General features: G+C 39.7%; 1 protein-coding gene across 1 annotated transcript; it reads left to right on the top strand.

Moving 5' to 3' along the window:
• Positions 1 to 3,102: 3,102 nt before the first annotated feature.
• On the top strand, positions 3,103 to 20,370 carry CALM1 (calmodulin 1). Its single transcript, XM_081314961.1, has 6 exons — positions 3,103 to 3,292; positions 7,204 to 7,234; positions 10,462 to 10,605; positions 16,202 to 16,308; positions 18,800 to 18,935; positions 19,117 to 20,370. The coding sequence occupies exons 1-6, from the start codon at positions 3,290 to 3,292 to the stop codon at positions 19,143 to 19,145; spliced, it is 450 nt and encodes a 149-aa protein (XP_081171087.1). The 5' UTR covers positions 3,103 to 3,289; the 3' UTR covers positions 19,146 to 20,370.
• The last annotated feature ends 136 nt before the right edge of the window (positions 20,371 to 20,506 follow it).

The raw sequence follows: 20,506 nt of genomic DNA, 5'->3' as shown, positions 1-20,506 counted from the left end.
GCACTGAATTCACACTCAGTGAAATGTCCAAAGTTTAGTCAATTTGTTTTTCCCTCCTGTGACTTCCTTGAGCTTTTACAATCAGTTGTAAGATTGTGAAATGGATCGTAAAAAATCTTTCAAGGTATGCTGAAAAATTCTTTAAAAACTTAAGTTTTTCTACATTGCCATGGACAAATGAAGTACATGGATTTTTTTTTCTCATTGAAGGGGATAAAGACTGAGTGATTAAGCAAATTAGATGGTTAAACAATATATTTGGAAGACAGAATAGTGATGCAAATGTTCTTCAGGAGAGAAGCTATGTAAAGTTTGGCATAATGAGAAATAATATCAAAAGATGATATAATATGTTTTTGGAAAAAGAAAAGACATGGAAGTAGTCCTTCAAAAATTGATTCTTTCAAGAAACAGATCATGCTGGGAGAATGTGTACTTGGATCTGAGCCACTGAACAATAAAAAAGCAGTAGAGTTATGAAATGTGCAATACAGTAAATGGCACAAAATTGGGCATGAGTTTAGTATCACAGTCATTAGAGCCAACATGTTAATACTTTTCAGAGGAAAAAAAGGATTAAAGATGAGTCTTGTTAGCTTCCAGGAACCACCATTTGCTGACGGTTTCAGAGGGGGAGAAAAAGAGGAGGAAGGAGCAGTAGGCATAATGATTGGCTTTGCTTCTTAACAACATGAGGTCTAGGAAGCAAATATTATGACTTGATTACTAATAAACTTTTGTTGTTTATAAGGAGAATGTTTCAGTATACCTCCCCTCCTCCCAAGACTACTGCATATGAAACATATGAGTTTTACATTTCAAAGATCTGGCCTATTTTTTTTAAAGTTCTCAATCTGTGAACAGAGCATTGTTTTTGTCCCAGCATTGAAATAATTAATGCTAAAATATTCTAGACAATCCATAACAATAGCTCATTAAAAGCTGGTTTTTAAATCTATCTAGGTATTCAGAAAATATAAAGCTCAAAAGCTTTTGGCAATATTTTTAATAGTAAAGACAGAGTTTAAACACTAAGTCTTGGTATAAGACAAGGGGTATAAAAGAGCCTTGGTGGCGCAGTGGGCTAATGCCTCCTTAAGTAACACCAGCTGCCTGCAATTAGTGCAGGTTCAAGTCCCACCAGGCTCAAGGTTGACTCGGCCTTCCATCCTTCCGAGGTAGGTAAAATGAGGACCCAGATTGTTGGGGGCAATTAAGCTGACTTTGTAATAATGCCACTTTTGGGGGTGTGTGTGTGAAAGCCCTAATAAGCAGGCATATACATAGAATGAAGGCTACTGCTAAGCTTGTAAGCCGCCCTGAGTCTTTGGAGAAGGGCGGGATATAAATGGAATTAAATAAAAAAAAAATATAAATTATAGGCAATATTTCATAGAATATAGTAATCAAAGCAGCACAAAATGCTGCTGAAAATTATCCTTGACAATTCTGTATATAAATATCAGTTAAAACCATAGTGTAAAGTCACATATCTATAAATGAAACAAGCTCTTCTTGACTCTCTTGAGATGATGGAAGTGCAAGTGTATGTTGGAATTTATTTCAAGGAGGGGAGAACTGCACTTCCAAAGGGAAGTGGCAGTTAGTTTGATCTCAGAAAACATGATAATCAGCAGTTTCTATTTTATAAAGAGAGAACAAAGTCTGCTCTACTCAAACAATTTATCACTACCGGTTAATGGTATGTTTCAAAGGGAGAGATTTGAGAATTGCAACTGAAGTGTTTCAAAGGACATGGAAGCACAATCATTAAAAGCCTAACCCTGATTCACTGCAAAGTAAAATGGGATTTCATTATTCATTTATGTAGAAAGAGGAAGTCCCTTTTGTTTCCAAAGAACCAACACACAAGACGGCGTATGTGAAAATCTTTACAGAAATTTCAGCTCATCTCAACAGTTTGATTGAAGATTTTACCAAAATGAGGAAATAGACAATTTGAAAAAATATACATTTATGATGAATATGAACAGGTCTCTTAGTTTTCATGTTTTGTATGTAATAGTAGCCTATCTTCAGATTTCCCTTGCACCATTTTTATAATTAAAATTATCTGGCCTCACCTTCCAAAACTATAGAGAACAGGGATATAGTTGGATTCACATTCATAAAACTGAATTGATATCAACATTTTATTTCTTAATGTACACAAATACATACATGAAGTCCAAAGCATCTGCTCTTCACTACTTCCAGTATCCCATTGCTGAAAAGACTTACACAAGTATATATAGATAAATAATTATACTGAAGTATATAACTATCTGTCTTCTCAATTTTGGCAGGCTGTTTGGTTGGACCATAGTTCCTAGCTTCTGTAGCATGACCATACTAACTGATTGGAAGGATGAGAATTGGAATCCCACTGCTTTAAAGAGGGTCTCCTTGGAAAATGCTGCTGTAGATGTGTATCCCACACCCATCAGTCCTCTACCGTCTATTCCATTTTGAGACCCACTTGCCTACCCAAAAGGTTTCCCATTGTGCAAGCTTGACTTATGACCCAGAGAAGTACTTTATAAGTAAATGTGCAATTTTAGGGTGTATTATAGGGAAAAAATATTAGTACCCTATCAGCCACGGCATCCTCTTCTCTTAACCTGAAAACTGCCAGCTGTGGCCTGAGGCGCAGCAAACAGTTCCCCATCTGGCCATTTTCCTCCCACAAGAGCACGCAAGTTATTCTAGGTTTCCCTTGCAACCTCCCGGTAAGGCCCGCCCCACGTGGCAGGAAGGTTTAACTTTGAAAGGTTTAACACTGAGGCCAATTGTTTTTGGACGGCTGCTCTGAAAGCCGCCTTTTTTCTGTGCCCCCAAAGCAGAGGCGCGTGTCGAGCCAGTAACAGGACTCTGCAAGATGCTTAAGTTCCCTCAAGCATCCGTAGCAATAATCCCGGAGGGCAGGGTACGCAAGACTCTAGCGTGGCCGCTGCGACTGCGCCCGTCCAGCGAAAGCCCGCGGAGAGCCCGAGCTGTCGCAACTGGGCACTGAGTTGGCAGAGAGGAGTGAGCAGAGGAGGGCTTGAGGCGGCGTGGAGGGTCAGAACTGCCTGCTGCAGTCCTGCTACTTGTGCGCCCCGGTCCGGGGAGGAGAGTGAGAGGAAAGGCGCTGCTCCGGCGGAGGGATACGCCGTTCCCTATAAAAAAGGCTCCGCGCAGTCTCACACCTACAGCATTTCTGGCAAAGGGAGGAGGAAGCGACGCTGTTCGCTGCCGATCGCCTTCTGCTCCTTCGCCAAGGCACACAGAGCCAACGCCGCCAGCCGCAATGGTAGGTAGCTTGGATCTAACCGCGGGAGGGATTTTGTTGTTGTTGCTGCTCCTGCTCGGGTTTTGTTTTAAAGCACGGACGAAAGACATCTGGATTTGTCGCTCGGACTTCCCGCAAGCTGCTCTTCGATCTGTCGACTCTTGGCGGGAACCGACTAGCAACGCGGTCGCCCTTTTTGCTGCTGTGCCCTGCCAACTTCGGGGGGGGGGAAGTACAAGCGGGCCCCGTGCCTTGGAGATCCGCTGGAAAAGCGGATCCGCTTTTTTTTTTTTTTGCCTGGAAAGTGAGAATGGCGTTCCGGAACGGGGCGAAGCGTTTGGTCCTGGCCAGCGGGTTGTCCTTTTGCTTAAAACAGTTTTCACTTGGGCTGTGGAGGAGAGCGTAAGATTGTAGGCGAAGTTCAAGCGGCCCTTGCAACTCGCCGACTCTTGATTTGCTTTCCCCGATCTCGCTTCCTCCCCGGAGCCGCCGGCTGGGCTCTTCTTGTGTGCGGGGGAAAAACTCGCCACCGCTTGCCCGGAACTGGCTCTCTTGTCGGCGCTCGCTTGCCAGGAGCGCAAGCCGGTTTTCCTCCTAGTTAGCGGACGAGGCTGGGTGGGGATGCTTCAGAGTTCAACAGCGCTCGCTTGGCTGGAAAGCGGCGGATCCGCCTGTTCTCGGGCAGGGGGCGATATTGCTTGGAGTACCGGGCGATGGGTTTGTTTGGCACGGCGGCGGTCCGCAGCTCCTCTTTGGTTTTTACTTGCAAGGACTTTGGGGCAAATGTTGTAGTAGACGGGATGGCAGTTGCGCGGGAGGAGCGCGCTGGTTCTCCTCTCCGCATCCCACGTCATAGGGGCGAGGTAGTAATTGTGGCCGCGCCTTGCCCGTAGTCAGAGGTGCTGCGTGCGCTTCTCCAGAGCTGAGATTTCCTGTGTTGTAGCTGGGGAACGGCCCTTCGCCCCTTCCGCAAAACGACAAGGGGCTAAGATTAAGCCTAGATCCTCACTCAAAGAATAAAGACGGCAGGAATGAGCAGAGGTCAGAAAACGGGTCAGATTCAGGCCTGCCTTGCCACAAGACTGCATTAAAGTGAATGTATCCTATATTTTGGCGGGTGCCGTTTTGATTATTTAGTTGGATAGAAATTCAGGAAGTGGTGGGTTTTCTGGAAGCAGCTTCCCCCTTCCCTGTGCCTTCCAGATGTGCTGACTGGGGTTGACAGGGACCCGTCCTGAGACATACCTCTGGAAAGTTCCTGGGTGGAACCATAGGGCAGCTCAACATATGGTACCGCTATGGCTGCGGATGGAGCAGAGAGCCCTGCCCTGCGAAGATGCAATGTAAAGAGCCACAGTTTTGATGTTATTAAAAATAGCGTTGATAATTGCATGTGCCTTTTTCTTTCCTTGTGGAGATAATGATAAGGAAAATAGATGACCAGGCTGGCTGTGAAGGAGGTGGTGTTCAGGGGAAGGATGATGGAAACAATCAGTTTCTACACCAGCTGCACTGCGTAGGGGGAGGGGGAGGAGGAGGGAGAACCTCTGCAACTATTGCGCTGCTTCCCACCCCCCAAAAATAATTCTCAAAACCCCCAAATGCAGCAATTGCAAAAAAAAAACAACCCAAAACCTTTGGAGGTTGGATTACATCATGTCTCCTCCTCCTTTTCTTCCTCTTGAGCCTCCACCCTACTGATCCCTAGAGGTGGGAAACTAGGAGAAGGTAAAAATCCGTTCTGTTTATGGTAGCAATTGGAAATTATTTCCTAGAAGCCCAGAAAGAAAATCGGAAAAGATCACTAACACAAACACTGTGTGTGTGCGCGCGTGTGTGCATGTGCGTGCAAGGGGGCTTATTTCAGTGATTTTTGGAATGGAGATTGAAAGGAGAAGCAGGTAGGATTTGTTTATAAGGCAGTATCACAATCTACTAAAATTGACCTTATAGCTGTCTGGGGTATCAAAAAGTATGGATCACAGTTGGGCTGTTGGGACAAGGTCACATTTTGTGCAGAAAGCAGTCAGAGGAAGCCATTTCAACAAGTTTCCCCCCCCTCCATAATGGAGCCCTCCAAATGTGTTGGACTCATGTTGTGATCTGACCCATTTGGAAGTCATTCAATTATGGAAGGCTGCTTAGTGCACGTGCATTGTAGAAATTGACCCTTACGTTGCATTTTCTCCTCATGTGCAGTTGCATTTTACCTTGGTCAGGCATTCCTTTTATCTCCCAAGAGATCTTCATTCAGGATTTGATTATTATTTTAACAAGAATTGCTGCATAATTGTGAAATGTGAACTTTCCAAAAATGATACATTGAGAAAAGAAGGGATGAAATCCCAGCTTTTCATTTCCCACAGTAGAAAGGAAAAAGGCCAGGTGTGTCTCCTTTCCCTTTTTGCTGCTGGGAGGGGTTACATCATTGGATCTGACTCCCCCGTTGCAGAACCCTGTATGGGCGGGGTGGCTGGCTTAGCATGATGTTAGCTACTTTTTCATCAGGTAGCCAAAGTAAGGCATATTTGTTCTTTTTGCCCAAAACGTCAAGCTAGATGTTTTATGCAATGTGAAAAATGTATAAGTTCAAAATCCAGATTCTTATCCTACAAATCACAGACAGAGGGCTTCAAACACTCCAGTTCTGTTGATTTGCATTCTTCATTTTATTGAGGTGTGGTCCAGTTTCCTGCTCTGCATTGCTCTGATATGTTATGTAAATCACTATGCCAACTGGCCTTAATGAAAGAACATCCAGCAACGGGATTCTGGGAAGATTTCAAATAGGGTTGCTCAAATAGGTGTGTACAAGTCCTGCAACTTTTTTTTTATGAGAAGCTTACTTTGGGATGTCTTTTAATCGCTGGCAAGCCACTGCATTGTGAAGTCAGTTACGCTTGCCAACAGAGGATTTTCAAACTGCAGAGAATTTTGACGCATTTGTTGATCTTCAAATTTCATAGTAAACTTCCAGACGCATCTTCCCATCCATCCATCTTGCATATTTAACAGGAAATCAGTATTTGGGTATGACTCTTGCAGCATCAAATAGCTATTTAGAACAAAGCTTTAAGGGAGACATATTCAGTACTTGGATAAGAATATATTTTTTTCCAAATTCAGCATCCTTTTTAAGAAAATCTAACTTCATTGGGTTTAAAAATGTATTTGCATCTTTCTCACTAAGCTATTAAATATTGATTAGGTTAATTATTTTTAAAGCATTTATGTAGCCGCACATCTTATAACCCAACTCTATATAAATGACTATATGAATGCTTTAAATAAATAAAACATAGTCTCTTTGCACTGACAGTGTCATACAGAGCAGAATATCATTTTTCCTTGCCAAATATTACAGAGTGGGATTATTGATTAGGACAGTACTAAAGCTTCAAAGCAGTGCTTTACTTGGCAAAATTAATAGATTGGCAAGTTCCAGTGATTGCCTTGACAAAAAATATGATTATCAGAAGGGTTTTTTTTTAAAAAAAATAAAAGCATTTAGTGCTGAATATAATTCTAAGGTGTGTAGTTCTTGTAAAGAAATCACCTGAACAGTTAGGTGGCCCTTGTTTTGCAAGCTTGTTTTTGTCGCCTGTTGCTTAGTGGTAGGATCAGTAATCTCATGGCTGTAATGAAAACCTTGATGCAAAATGATTTGGAGGGGGAGGATCTGTTTCTTGACCATCAGAGTAATAAAGAAGGCTCTCCAGCTTTCTGGGTATTTCATATTCCCTCCCATGCTGTCTCAGTTCTGTGTGCACCATCCACTGAAGGGAAGAATGGTTTATTGCCAATTGCTCTTGGATGTGCCAAGCACTAACACAATGTTATATCATCTTGCCTCTGAGTTGCTGCTGCGTTGTGTGCTTTGACATAGCTACAGGTAAACAATGTTCTGAAATACTTTTCTATTCTTTACATAGGCCGATCAGCTGACCGAAGAACAGATTGCTGGTGAGTATTTTAATTGGAGGGAGATGGTTTCTGTTGGCCTAGCAACTTATTGTGAATACAAAAATATTGCAGAACATTCTTGGTGGCTGCCATTGCTTGGCTATTTCTCAAGATTTTACATTCCTGTTGGCATGGATTGATCTTAAAAAGACAAGAAAACATCACATTAAATTGTTTTTCATTCAGCAATTTAAATATGTTTATGAAAACATATATATGTTCGTATTTGTTTCTATCTAGATAACTGGTTACCATAGGAATTGAAACCTACTGGCTGGTTATGCAATCCACATCCTTTTTGTGTACACCGTTATAGCTGTATAAATGATAAAGAATGCAACTATGATTTGATTTCCTCTGTACATTTACTTATGTACCAATCAAGACCATTTATTTCAACGTTAAACATCTGACATTTTCTGATGCAATGGATGGTAGTTACTGGGCAAAGCATCGTTTCTCATGAAATTGACAGTGTTTATAGCTTTGTATCAAGGCATATTTATCTGAGAAAAAAGAGTTCTGGGAGTTCTGAAAAAGTATACAGTACAAAATTATTAAAGTAGTTTGGATTTTTCAGAGAAAATGATGGCTCTTGCCAAATTTAATTGTCCATAAGATTGCTTATGCCTAAGTAAGCTCACAGTAATAAATACAACACACGACTTTGGGTGCATGTAGATAAAGTTCCTGATCACAGACTCATGAACAAGTTCTGCCTTTTTTTAAATATTCCTTCCCTTCTTCTGTTACATTTTGGTTTATCAAATCACAATTTCTGTTTGGTTTGCACAAGGTTGTGGCTAAATATACCAAAGGGAAAATAGTATAGAATAATTATGGGTCTTTAGACAATTGCATTGTCTAGGTCAGGAGTGGGCTGATATTGGCTGATAAGTCCTGAACAGTCATTGCTTCTTTTTATGATTTTTCTGTCCTGCTCATCCTCTAAAGCAGATGTGTGCAAAATTCAGCTGTGAAGTGGAAAAGATATTTCACATACAGCATGGGTGTGTCCACATTTCCCTGGCTTGTGATGGTTGAATTAAGGAGCAGGCAACGGAGCACTGAGCTATGATCCTTAGTGCTTATTTTCTTGGCACAACTTCTTTAAGGAGCTGCCCACCAGTATAATGAGCATGCTTATGACAGATCTGAACCATTGGAGATCTGAATACCGCACACCTTGTATTCAGAGCTTCGTACCTGGTTGCATTTCTTCCTATGCATGTAATGCTTATAGTAATGCTGCAGGTGCAGCATGATGGTTAAGAGTCTGAGATACGAATCAGGAAGCCCCTAGTTCAAACCTTACTTCTTCCATAAGTAATTTCTTTTTTTTTACATTCTTGCCAATCTTGAAAGTATTTTTTCCAAGTAAATAATGACATCTCTCTCTCTCTCTCTCTCTCTCACACACACACACACACACACACACACACACACACACACACACATAAATTGTGTGATTTGCATCATCCCCGCCATCATGTCGACTAGATTAGGCCAGGGAATTACTGTTCAAATATATCTGTAGGGCATCAGACTGAAAAAGCTTGATGTATTATCATTGTGTATTCAGGATGGGTTAATAGTTAACCTGCAGTTTCAGTGTTAAGAGATCCTAAGTGTGAATGAACCCTTAAGAACATTACCACTTTGTTGAATCAAAGCATAGTCTATGGCATGCAGAATTCTTTACTCATATTCTGTTTCTGGGATACGTGCAATCTAGATTAGGATCCTGTTTTTCACACTGAAACCATGTCTCAGAAAAGCAACAAGCAGGATATGAATTCTGTGAGTCCTTGCACTTACCTTCCATAGTAATTAATATTGAGAGACTTACTACATCCAGACCTGGAACTAATAAATAGCTGCCATGATGGTCTCCATTCTCTTTAAAAAGATTTACAATTACATCATACGGAAGAGCTAATTAGGTGCTCTGTGAAGTATTTTATTTAGCTTCACTGGATGACATGTTTAAGTGTAGTGAGAAGCAGATGCTATGCAACTGTAAATGTTGTATACAATGTAAAGGCTTTAAAAAACCCATGTGTTCAGTGTCTAAGAGGAAACCATTGATCTTTGACCCTAATATTTATACTCGTTCTTTCCTTTAAAAGTGAAAAACAGGTTTCTTTTGCAGCAAATCAGTTTATAATCATTATGAATGCAATATATTATAAATATAACTATCTGTTTAAATATCAGTAATGTCACAGCTATCTTCACCATATCTCACTCCCATCACTCTCAGACTTTCTAGTTTTTTTAGGACATGGAACTTTGGATTATTGTGATGTACGTTAGGATGAGAAAAGGAGAATGGTTCCGTACATACTATGTGGGATTTTGAACCCTACTTTCCATGTTTCACATCCAGAAATGTCTCCTGATGTTATGGAAGTGGATGCTGCTCTTGTCTAGCTTTGTAAAGTGGATGCTTTATACATGACTTGGATTACTAGTCATTCTTTGTTGACTCAGTGCAATGATTATTGTAGGCCAAAATAACTTTTGGGTCTCAGGATGCTGCTCTTGTCTAGCTATTCTATACTAACTTTCTTCTTGGATCTTCCCCAGTTTGCACCCACAGAATACTGCACTTTTACTCATGAGCATTTTACTAAGACATAGTTTTATACAGTTAGTATTTGACTTATGACCACAGTTGAGCCCAAAAATTATGTTGCTAAGTGAGACTGTTGTTGTGAATTTTGGTCCACTTTATGACCTTTGTTGCCACAGTTCATAAGTGAATCACTGTAGCTGTTCAGTTACTAACACATTAAGTGAATCTGGCTTCCCCATTGAATTTGCTTGTCAGAAGGTTGCAAAATGTGATCATATGACTCCAGGAGACTGCAACCGTCATAAATATGAGTCAGGTGCCAAGTGCTTGAATTTTGATCACATAATCATGGGGATGCTGCAACAGTTGTAAGTGTGAAAAATGGCCATAAGTCACTTTTTCCAATGATGTCGTAACTTTGAAGGGTCACTAAATGAACTGTTGTAAGTCAAGAACTACCTATATAGTCCAAATTGGGAAAATTGTAGGCCTGTATATTGTTGGTTAGGCATACGTGCCGTTTGCAAAAAGATGAAACATGTCCTTAATTTGTTCACAGTGGTGTATTGTTCACTGGACAGGAGACTTATTCATACATAGTGCTATCACGTTGCTGTGTGCTGATGATTTTTTTCTTCCCTGTCCTCAGAGTTCAAGGAAGCCTTCTCTTTATTTGACAAAGATGGTGATGGCACCATCACAACCAAAGAGCTGGGGACTGTCATGAGGTCGCTGGGTCAAAACCCTACCGAAGCAGAATTGCAAGACATGATTAATGAAGTGGATGCTGATGGTAAGCATATGAAGGGATGAACCAGCTCTCATTCATGCATGAGCATAATTCAGTTTGTTCTAATTCAGGGGTGTCAAACTCAATTTCATTGAGGGCCGCATCAGCATTACGGTTGCCCTCAGGGGTCCGGGTGGGTGTGGCCTGGGTGGGCGTGGCCTACTGGGTAGGCGTGGCTAGAGTGCGTATGGCCTACTGGGTGGGTATGGCCAGCTCTACATCGTTCGCATCAAGGGTGCCTATGGGGGCCTGGGCAGGAGTGGGACAGATCTGAGGGTCTCTGGCAGAAGGAGGGTCTCTGGGCCAGGGCCAAGGCAGAGGGGGCCGTTCCCTCACTGTTTCCAGAATGGCTTCGCGGGCCGCATGAAACCACTTTGCGGGCTGGATCCGGCCCCCGGGCCTTGTGTTTGACATGTCTGTTCTAATTCATTACTCAATTTTGGTAAAAGTTTTAAATTACAGAATATGAATGTTTCTTGCAGCTAATTACAACTGTGCTTTATACTCCTAATAAAATCTGCCATGGATTAATGACAGTTATGAATGTGTCTGCATCAGGGCAATCTAAATAAAAACAATACATGAAGATACAGCATATCTACTAAGAATTTTATTTATTTCTGTCCTTGACATAGCTGCTGTCACATATTAATTAAGTTTATATATTATGTGTAGGCTGGGACTAATGCCAGGTATAGCTTTTTGTTGCAGATCTTAACATTACAAACAGGTTTGTAATGGGAAAGAAAGTATTTTAGATAAGTAGGACCTAAGCCATTTAGGACTGTAAAGGTTAATATCAAAACTCTAAGCTCTGTACAATAAACAGTTTATAATCAGAGCAGATCTTGTGGTACAGACATCACATGTGACAATCTGTCAGTTGCATTTGCATTGCAGTTTCCACTCTTTTCAACAGTAGCTCCTTATGATGAGTGTTATAATAAACAAAATCGAATGCAACCAAGGCAAATCATTACCAAATACAACTACCTCAAGAAGGGCCACAGCACAAACACTAGGTATAAATGGAACCCAACTTTCAAGTTTTATTACTTCTGTGGATTGAATGGTAAATAGCAGCATCATGAGAAAATTTACTCCGTATACTGCTGGCATCTGATTACTGTCCCCAGCAGTTTTCTATAGATGTTGAGACAAGTTATAACTATGGGACATGATGGATAAGAAGCCAGATGGTGAACACTTAGGTCCCAGACAGAGTCCAACTAAAAGAACCAAAACTGCTGTAAATCTTGGTATTTCCAAGATTCAGTCCTATCAGATGATCCCAAGGCTATCATGGTTAATGGTATCAAAACTTGCCCAGAAGCCCAGGAGAAGGAGTAGAGCTGTATTCCATCCCATCTGGTTCTGGCAGAGACCCATGCCAATGTAATCCCGTGATTAAAATGGCTCCCAATAATTATATAATTAGTATAATTCAGTTGTGTCTGGAATCGTAAAGTCTTCTCGGTTCCTTTTCCAGAAATGGAATGATTGAGTTCATTTATATTGCACAGATTGCCATTGTCAAGGGAAAAGAGGGTTTTCTTTGCATGGACTCTGCTTGCCTTCTTTATGCAATAAGATACATCCTTCCTATAGTGACACATAGATTACGTCTCTTTAGAATGAGGTCAGTCCTATCTTAATTAGTCAAGAAAGGCAAGAATTAAATTATTGGCTGGTAATCCTCATCTCTCCATAAAGCTAGCCCCAGAATTCCATATAATGGGACAAGCTGTTGCCAAATTTGTTTCCTTACGATTTGTCCAAGTGTATTTATTTATTAAATTTATTTGCCATTTGTAGCAATAAAATTATAAATTATGGTCAAAAGATTGGGTGGGAGAAAAGAAAGCATGCAGGGGGTTAGGTGGAATCACCTCCAGGTGACACTCTCCATTGGGGCTCCAAGCCAACTGATAGAGCTAGATTTTCAGGCCCTTATGGAAGTCAGGAGCAGATCTCACCTTGGAGAGTAAGATGTTCCAAAGGGCAGGAGCCATGGCAGAGAAGCCTCTTCTGTATCCTGCCAACCGAAATTCCTTGACCAGTGGGATCCACAGCATACCTCCTCTCCTGGTGCAGGTGGGATGAGCCCATCCCATCCCATCCCATTGGGGTGAAATGGTTCCTCAAGGAACCTGGACCTGCGCAATGCAGGTCTTTACAGGTAATAATCAACATCTTGAATTGCACTTGGAAGCAGACCAGCATCCAGTGCAGCTTTCAGAACAGCAGTGTTGGAGCACAGCTGATCAACTTTGCTACCAAGAATAATTCTGGCTGTGTTATCTCCAACATATTGGTGAAAAATATGCCACTTGTACAAATAAAGCAATGCTGGCCTCTTTGTGGATGGAGAGATGACAGAGAAGTAAGCATTCTTTAATACTTCTCCAGCTGTTGCATAATCTTCAAATAGAGCTCAATTCCTGTTCAATGTTTCCAGAGTTCCTCCAGTTGTGTTCCATTTGTCATCTTATTTGCTTCATTATTGTCATATTCTTTGCTGAAACTGGTCTGGTCTTGCTGTGTGAGAGAAAAGAGTGGCCATTATTTAACCCATCTCTAAATTCCATAGGTTAGGCCGAGCACCGACATAGTAGCTGATATGTAAAATGGGAAATTTCCTAAATGCATTAGGATAAATATCTAAATGCGTTTGATGCCTGAATTGGATTGTTTTAGCTAAGATTTCTATCAGCTGCCAGTCTCACTAGAAGGTGATCTGTCCATGTCAGCTGGGTTATCATAACTCCCCCAACTTCAAATCACTAGCTCCACCCAAGCAGAAAACCACACCTAATATGTGTCGTGAACAAAATGCTTAGAGTAAACCAATGCCTTGCCAGAGGTCAGAACAGCTAGCTCAGGAAGAGAGACTATTGGGTTGCAGGATAGACAATATGCTAACAGTATCCCTATCTCCAAATGCAGTAGAATGCACTCAGGTTTGGCAGACTGTCAAATGGAGTCAGTGAAATAGAAACCTTATAGGCAACAGCTTATCTTATCTTCTTACCCTCTAGTTTTAGCCTTTGTGCTATGGAGTAGCTTGGCGAGAGATGGACTCCTGCTTTCTCCACCATGTCCTTGTGATATACTCCAAATCTAAATTAAATCCAGGATTAAATTCTGGGTAAAAGATGTTTGAACGGCAAGAAAATTTGCAGTGTATTTTTTTGTTGTCACACAACTTTCTAGATAAAGAGATCTAATCTCCCTGGAGTTTATTATAATCTCCCTAGTGATTATAATATAGCTTGCCATTGCTTTCTTGGGTGTTTTTCAACTTCTAGACTAGGCTGTAGCCATGGGATTTCCTGATTTCATGTTGTTACTAATAGCTCTGACCTTTTTTTAGCATTTTCAAGGTCAGCCAAAATTGGCTAAATCCCACTACCTGCTGTGAAATAATTGTGTATTGGAGCTATGTATTTCAGGTCAAATTACACATTACCTTAGCTGCAAATTTTTATCACGCATCTTCATGGTATTGGCCCTAATTAGGATGGGACTCTGGCATAGTTAGGCATGGTTGAAGAAACTTAACATACAAAATGTTTCTGACTGCCAAAGAAAGGTTATTTTCATTGCTTAAAATCTTTGAGTGGCTTGTTGAGAGAGACACTAAAAAAATATAGGTGGGTTAGAACAAAAACTATATAATTAAAACTGGGTGTGATTAATATGATAGCTGTTCACTGTTTTGTTTAATCATTTTTAGCTCAGTCACATTTTATGTGTTAATATTTGAGTTCTCTGGGTACTGTTTCTTAGAGTGTGGGGGAATCATAGATAGTAAGAAAGAATATTTGTAGCTCAGGGTTGAAATGAGGGGTCCTTGGTGCTCTTTGAACTTGGTTGTTTTCTTGCAGATGTTTCATTACCCAAACTAGGTGACATCATCAGTGCACATCAGGGATCAAAAATTTCTTCAAAGTTGAAATGATCTCTAGAGCAGAGCATGGCATAAGTGGAATTGAAGCCCAGTCATACTCCTGCATATCCTCTTGTGATACAAATGAGTTTAAAATAAGAGTTTGAGTACTTGAATGTTATAAAAAGACAGCTTGATCAGAGTGATGCAGATTTTTGAAATACATTTCTAATCTGCAAAGAACAGCTAATATTTTCTTAAAACTATCTCATCCTGTCTTGTCAATAAAAAGATTTCTAGTCCAATAAAAAAATTCTAGTCCAATAGTGGAAGAGATTCAGAGCACTACTACACTGTTGTCTTCTAGATGGGATATAATTCACTGCCATAATTCTCTGCCAATATGCTGTGTATGAATGGAAGGCATCAAGTTTGTGAAAGCTCACAGTTGTATATCATGTCGAAGACATGAGAACCAATTTTTAATAAAATAATTGCTTATAATTGGTTAATTTGTCTTATACATACAAATATGAAACAGTGCTTAAGAAAAGCCTTTATTGGGGTCAATTGTACAGCATCCCTTCCAAAAAACACCACAGATTTGAGAATTTTGTAGATCTGTTCCTCAGATTGTTTGCAGAAACTGCGTGGAATGTAAGAAATATATGTGCTGAACAAGACGTCATAATGTTGACCTTCCAGTCACCTACAATTCTGTCTGTACTTATTTCCCAAGATCAGCAGTCAGATTTCAATTCCTTTGAAAATTAGTCTGGTATTTAAAGAGAATAGAAAGGCTGAAGTTATAAATTAGCATTAAAGCTAGATAGATAATCTGGATTATGTAAAACCTAAGAATTTCCATTTCATAGTTGAGCAGATAGTAGAGGAGAATACATTTCATTTCTGTCTTTCCCAACTCCTAAAATTTCTACCTGCTATGGCCTTTGATCTGGACAGCACAAATTTGGGTCAGTTATGTGATGTTTTCTAAGCAATTCAGGAGTGCAGGAAGTCAAACTGATTGACATTTGCTAAGGAATTGCATCTTCTGTATCTAAAACCTTTGGTGGTATAAAGTGGCTTTGCTACAGCAAAAAAAGCAGAAGTCCAGAACATTTTTATTCTTTAAAAAGTGATAGCATGTGATGTCATAACTTGGCTGAGAACCCAAATGATTTCCAGTGAATGTCAAATGCAGCAAGTAGTATGGATCTAAAAGTGAATATATCCAAGAGTAATAATGTTTGATAGGGAAAATGTAGTGAATTAATACATACAGGGTGAAGAACTGGAACAAACAGATTAATCCGTATCCCTTGGCAGAATGAATTATACAATTTTAAGATATGTAAATCTGTTAGAAAGGCAGTGAATAGCATGAATGTTAAACAGCAATGAGGCTTAGGCATGTCAAGAAAAAAACAAAAGTATGTTGAAGGCAATATGAATAGCATACTTAACTATCTTTAATAAAAACAAGAGGTAGGACAAGAAAAAATGGTGAATGAAGATACTGAAAACTGAACAATATGAAAGAACTACATTGGGGTATTTGATTAAAATAAATGTATGAGAATCCAGTTATAGAACAAATTTTAACTAAAGAGGAATGGATTGAGAGGAAGAAGACAGAATAAATTCTGTTTTGATAGAGTTGAAAATACATTTGGACATATTTTTTCCTTCCTATGCCTTTTTTGACAGGTAATGGCACCATTGATTTCCCAGAATTCTTGACCATGATGGCTAGAAAAATGAAGGACACAGACAGTGAGGAAGAAATTCGTGAGGCATTCAGAGTTTTTGATAAGGTATGATTTTGAGGTTAACTGTGGTGTGCGTATGTTATGTTAGTGTTATAATATACATGTTCTTTGGAATTGTTCTTTGTTGCTAAAAGCAGATGTCCTCCTAGTAAAGTCCACTGTGTCTTGTTTTTTAACATTTGCAGTTCACAATCAAATTTCTAACTGGTTGCTTTGTTTGATTAATCTTCCTAGCAAAACTATTTGGAAGGGCAACATAACATGAGAACTGTAATGTATTTTGTACGGAAACAATTGATACTCTGCAAATGCATCCCTGAAATCTTGAAAGAGGACTCTGTCACAGTCTACTGTTTACTGGATGCATTTCTTTAAAAATATGTCCGGTGAAAACAAGTACAGTGTATAAGATTCCTTTAACAGAAAACCAGAATTGCCCAAATTGCATTGAGTATGCTTGTGACAAACATTCTAGTATATGGCACTGTGATGTATAATTGAAATGGCTCTGATTAAGGAAGAATTATGTTTGGGGAAGCAATTAACAATGCTTTCCATCTTTTCACTGTAGCAGCAAGTTGTTTGGATTCTCGGGGAACATTATGACTAAGTGAAAAATTTAGTCCAGGTCTCTCTGTTTCTGAATCCCGTACAGAGTTGATGTATCTGTCAGAATCAGAGTTGCTTGGGTTTGGCTAACAAGTCTTTTCTCTCTGCTTGTGTTCAGTAAGGTCAAAACTTGAAAGGTCTATTTTTTATCTCAACATCACCTACTAAATGGAAGAATTGTATCTTTAATAAAGAGTCTGAAGCATTTTTTATTTCAGCTTGTAAGGTCTAAATTGTACTCTTCCAAGAGGATAGGTGGCTTGGGTCAGATCACCTCAGTCCAAATAATAGCTGGTCATTCCAATCAGGAGCCTGCCAGATAGGCCGGGGGTGCAAATTCAAAAATTCCTAAGCAGTAAAGCTTTCTGGGAGCTGCAATTCTGACAGGTTGAGAATAGTTGCAATAACTTCTGGCTTATTAGACCTTTAGGGGAAAAAACCCCAAATTTCCTATAAAATCTAAACTAAGAAGTGGTTAACAATTTTTGAAAGAAGCATTCTGAACCAGCCCAATAACTTAAAATTCACTCTTACCTTGATTTCTAAGCACATAGATCTTTGGATCAGTTGGTACTGTTAGGATATTTGTATGACATAGGTTTATGTTTTTTTTAAATTTCTGTTGTTTGTGTTTTTCCCATGGGAGGGAATTTCTTGCTGTTCTGTAGAACAGAGGTCCCCAACCTTTTGGGCACCAGGGACTGGTTCCGTGGAGAGAGGTTTTTCCGCAGACCGGAGGGTGCATGGCTTTGTGTGCTGCCTGCACCTTGCAGATGTGTCTTTGCTTGTTTGTGCAGCCCGGTTGCTGGCATGCCGTGGCCCGGTACTGGTCCATGGACCGGGGGTTGAGGACCCCTGCTCTAGAAGACCTCATAGTCATTGGAGCTTCTATAAGCATTCAAATAAGCTGTTGGTAGAGTTAGAGAAATTTCTCACTGTCTTAAGAAGAAAGACACTGTTCTCATATATTTAGATTCTGATGATTTGTTTTTTTATGATGGCACACTCAACAACTTTATTGGCATTTTTAAATGATTTCATGTTAGAAACATTCTTTGCAGTATAAAAAAAAGCAGTAGACTGTAACAAGATTGGAACATTGATTCTAAAGCTAATTACAAAGCTTTTAAGATGGCAAAATAAATAGTTTGAGGACTTGGATTTGAGTTAAAGTTTAGTTCTTCTGCAACTTATTTTTTTTGCCTAACAGTGACATTTTGCATAATACTATAAGAGATTATTCTTCTGGTAATCCTACATTCCTGAAAGATTTGGGTTATGTTCTTTGCACACGTTCCTAAGATTACCCCAGTAGAATTAAATTCTGGATAATATAGGTAGGATAAAGATACCGTAATAAAAACATAGAACATAGAAAGCAGCCTTATTCCAGGTTTAGCCCAGAGTTTGCTATTGCTATAGCACCTTTTTAAGATCTCAAATGTGAATTGTTCCTATTAGTTATTCCCTGATATTTGAGCTGGAGGTACCAGCCTGTTATCCCTTCAGGTTCTTTCATTTCCAAAGAATTTGCCATATTTATTTTTTTATTTTTTATTTTAATTCCATTTATATCCCACCCTTCTCAGAAGACTCAGGGCGGCTTACAAGCTTAGCAGTAGCCTTCATTCTATGTATATGCCTGCTTATTAGGGCTTTCACACACCCCCAAGCGGCATTATTACAAAGTCAGCTTAATTGCCCCCAACAATCTGGGTCCTCATTTTACCTACCTCGGAAGGATGGAAGGCTGAGTCAACCTTGAGCCTGGTGGGATGCGAACCTGCACTAATTGCAGGCAGCTGGTGTTACTTAAGGAGGCATTAGCCCACTGCTCCACCAAGGCTCTTGTATTTTAAAAATTATTTCTGGAACCTTATATTTCTCTCAATTTTGCACAATTTGTTTTCCCTCCCTCTCCCTGCAGGATGGCAATGGTTACATCAGTGCAGCAGAACTACGTCATGTTATGACAAACTTAGGAGAAAAGTTAACAGATGAAGAAGTAGATGAAATGATCAGAGAAGCAGATATTGATGGAGATGGACAAGTTAACTATGAAGGTATAATGTTGATTCCTATAACTATAGAATTTTTCAAGAGCAAAAGTTAAAGTGGGGCCCTAGAAGTTGTGGATAGTTAATTTTGTAAATCTTAGAATAGCAGGGTAAAGGATTTTTGCATTACAGGTTATGTTGTTTCATTTCTGAAATGGCTCAAAATACGTTCCTTTGTTTCTTTCAGAATTCGTACAGATGATGACTGCAAAATGAAGAGATCTCTTTTCACCTTTTATTTTCCTCTAGAAGAATCAAATTGAATCTTTTACTTACCTCTTGCAAAAAAATGTTCATTTATTCATTCTGTTTCTGTATAGCAAAACTGAATGCTGAAATACCTTCTGTCCACAAACTGCATGTAATGGTTGGTGGTCCTGTTCCCCAAAAAATCAAGTTAGCCATCAGTTTTCCCCCCCAAATATAAATAATTGTACTGCCTTTTAAAAATAAGAAAGCACTTAGTGAACTCCTCAAAAAGTTCCATTTGCTAATAACTATTACTCTGTTTGGGCTGGCCAGTTTTTCATGCATGCAGCTTGACAATTGAGCACAGTCAGACATTTGTATTAAAACAGTTTTTAAAAGGAGAAAAATCTTAAAGGGAAAAATGCCTAATCACTCTTTTGTCAAAAGGTGGGTTCTGGCTGAATCTGTAGTTATAAAATTGTCAAAGCTGGTTACTTCCAAATTGTTTTATACCTCAGGTGGTATGCAGCAAGGACTGGAAAAAGTTTAGAGGCAATTCCACCCCCCCTCTCCCTCCCCACCCAAGGTGGAGAAGGCTCACCAATATGTAGCTGTAGTTTGTTTCCAAAAGCAAATAGGTGGCATTTCTGTGTTACTACATTGATTTTAAAATTGTCTGCATTGCACTATTGTAGAACGGATGTTGGGCCATTACCGTTCTAAAACGTTTTAACAAAATCTTTACCAAAGGGCAGGAGCACCTTTGGATATATGCTCCTTCTCTCTCTCTCTCTCTCTCTCTCTCTCTCTCTCTCTCTCTCTCCTTGTCTCTTTCTCTCTCTCTCTCTCTCTCTTGCAGTTTTAAAATTTACTGTACCGAGACTTGGAGCTGGCAGAGGAGCCTGTGGACTTCAGCACAACTATCAACATCAATGTTCAAGATAGTACAGTTATGTCCATTCCAAGTTGTAAATGCTAGTCTTTTTTCCAATAAAAGACCATTAACTTAAAGGTGGTGTTACATGCTTTGTAAAAGCCGAAAAGATTTATCTCTATACAATTTGAGAGATTAAACCAAAAAGAAAAAAAAGGTAAGGTGGCAGTACGAAAGAAAAATGTGTTCTGTGAATGACTTGCTGCTAAATTATAATGCACATGTATGCAATAACTTAACCTGTTTAATGTTTCTTCAAGATGGCAAGAACTGACCTCTTGTAACCCAAGACCTTTGCTATAAATAAATGAACTTGTGCTTGCCTTTCATCTTTATGACAATCTTAATTCAGTGGCTTGTTTGATTCTGACTCATCTGGAGTCTGTAGGGAAGTAGCACCATTTTTTATTCCTGGTTAATGGTAGCTGTAATGCTAGAACTGACATTTATTAGT

Source organism: Vipera berus (genome assembly GCF_964194415.1).
Source record: "Vipera berus genome assembly, chromosome: 1".
NCBI lineage: Eukaryota > Metazoa > Chordata > Lepidosauria > Squamata > Viperidae > Vipera > Vipera berus.
Note: the sequence above shows the minus strand (reverse complement) of the source record. Positions and strands in the feature narration are given on the sequence as shown.

Coding starts and splice junctions, on each gene's coding strand:
- CALM1 (XM_081314961.1), top strand. Junction 7,235..10,461: donor GACCGAAGAACAGATTGCTG/GTGAGTATTTTA, acceptor CCCTGTCCTCAG/AGTTCAAGGAAGCCTTCTCT. Junction 18,936..19,116: donor TGGACAAGTTAACTATGAAG/GTATAATGTTGA, acceptor TGTTTCTTTCAG/AATTCGTACAGATGATGACT.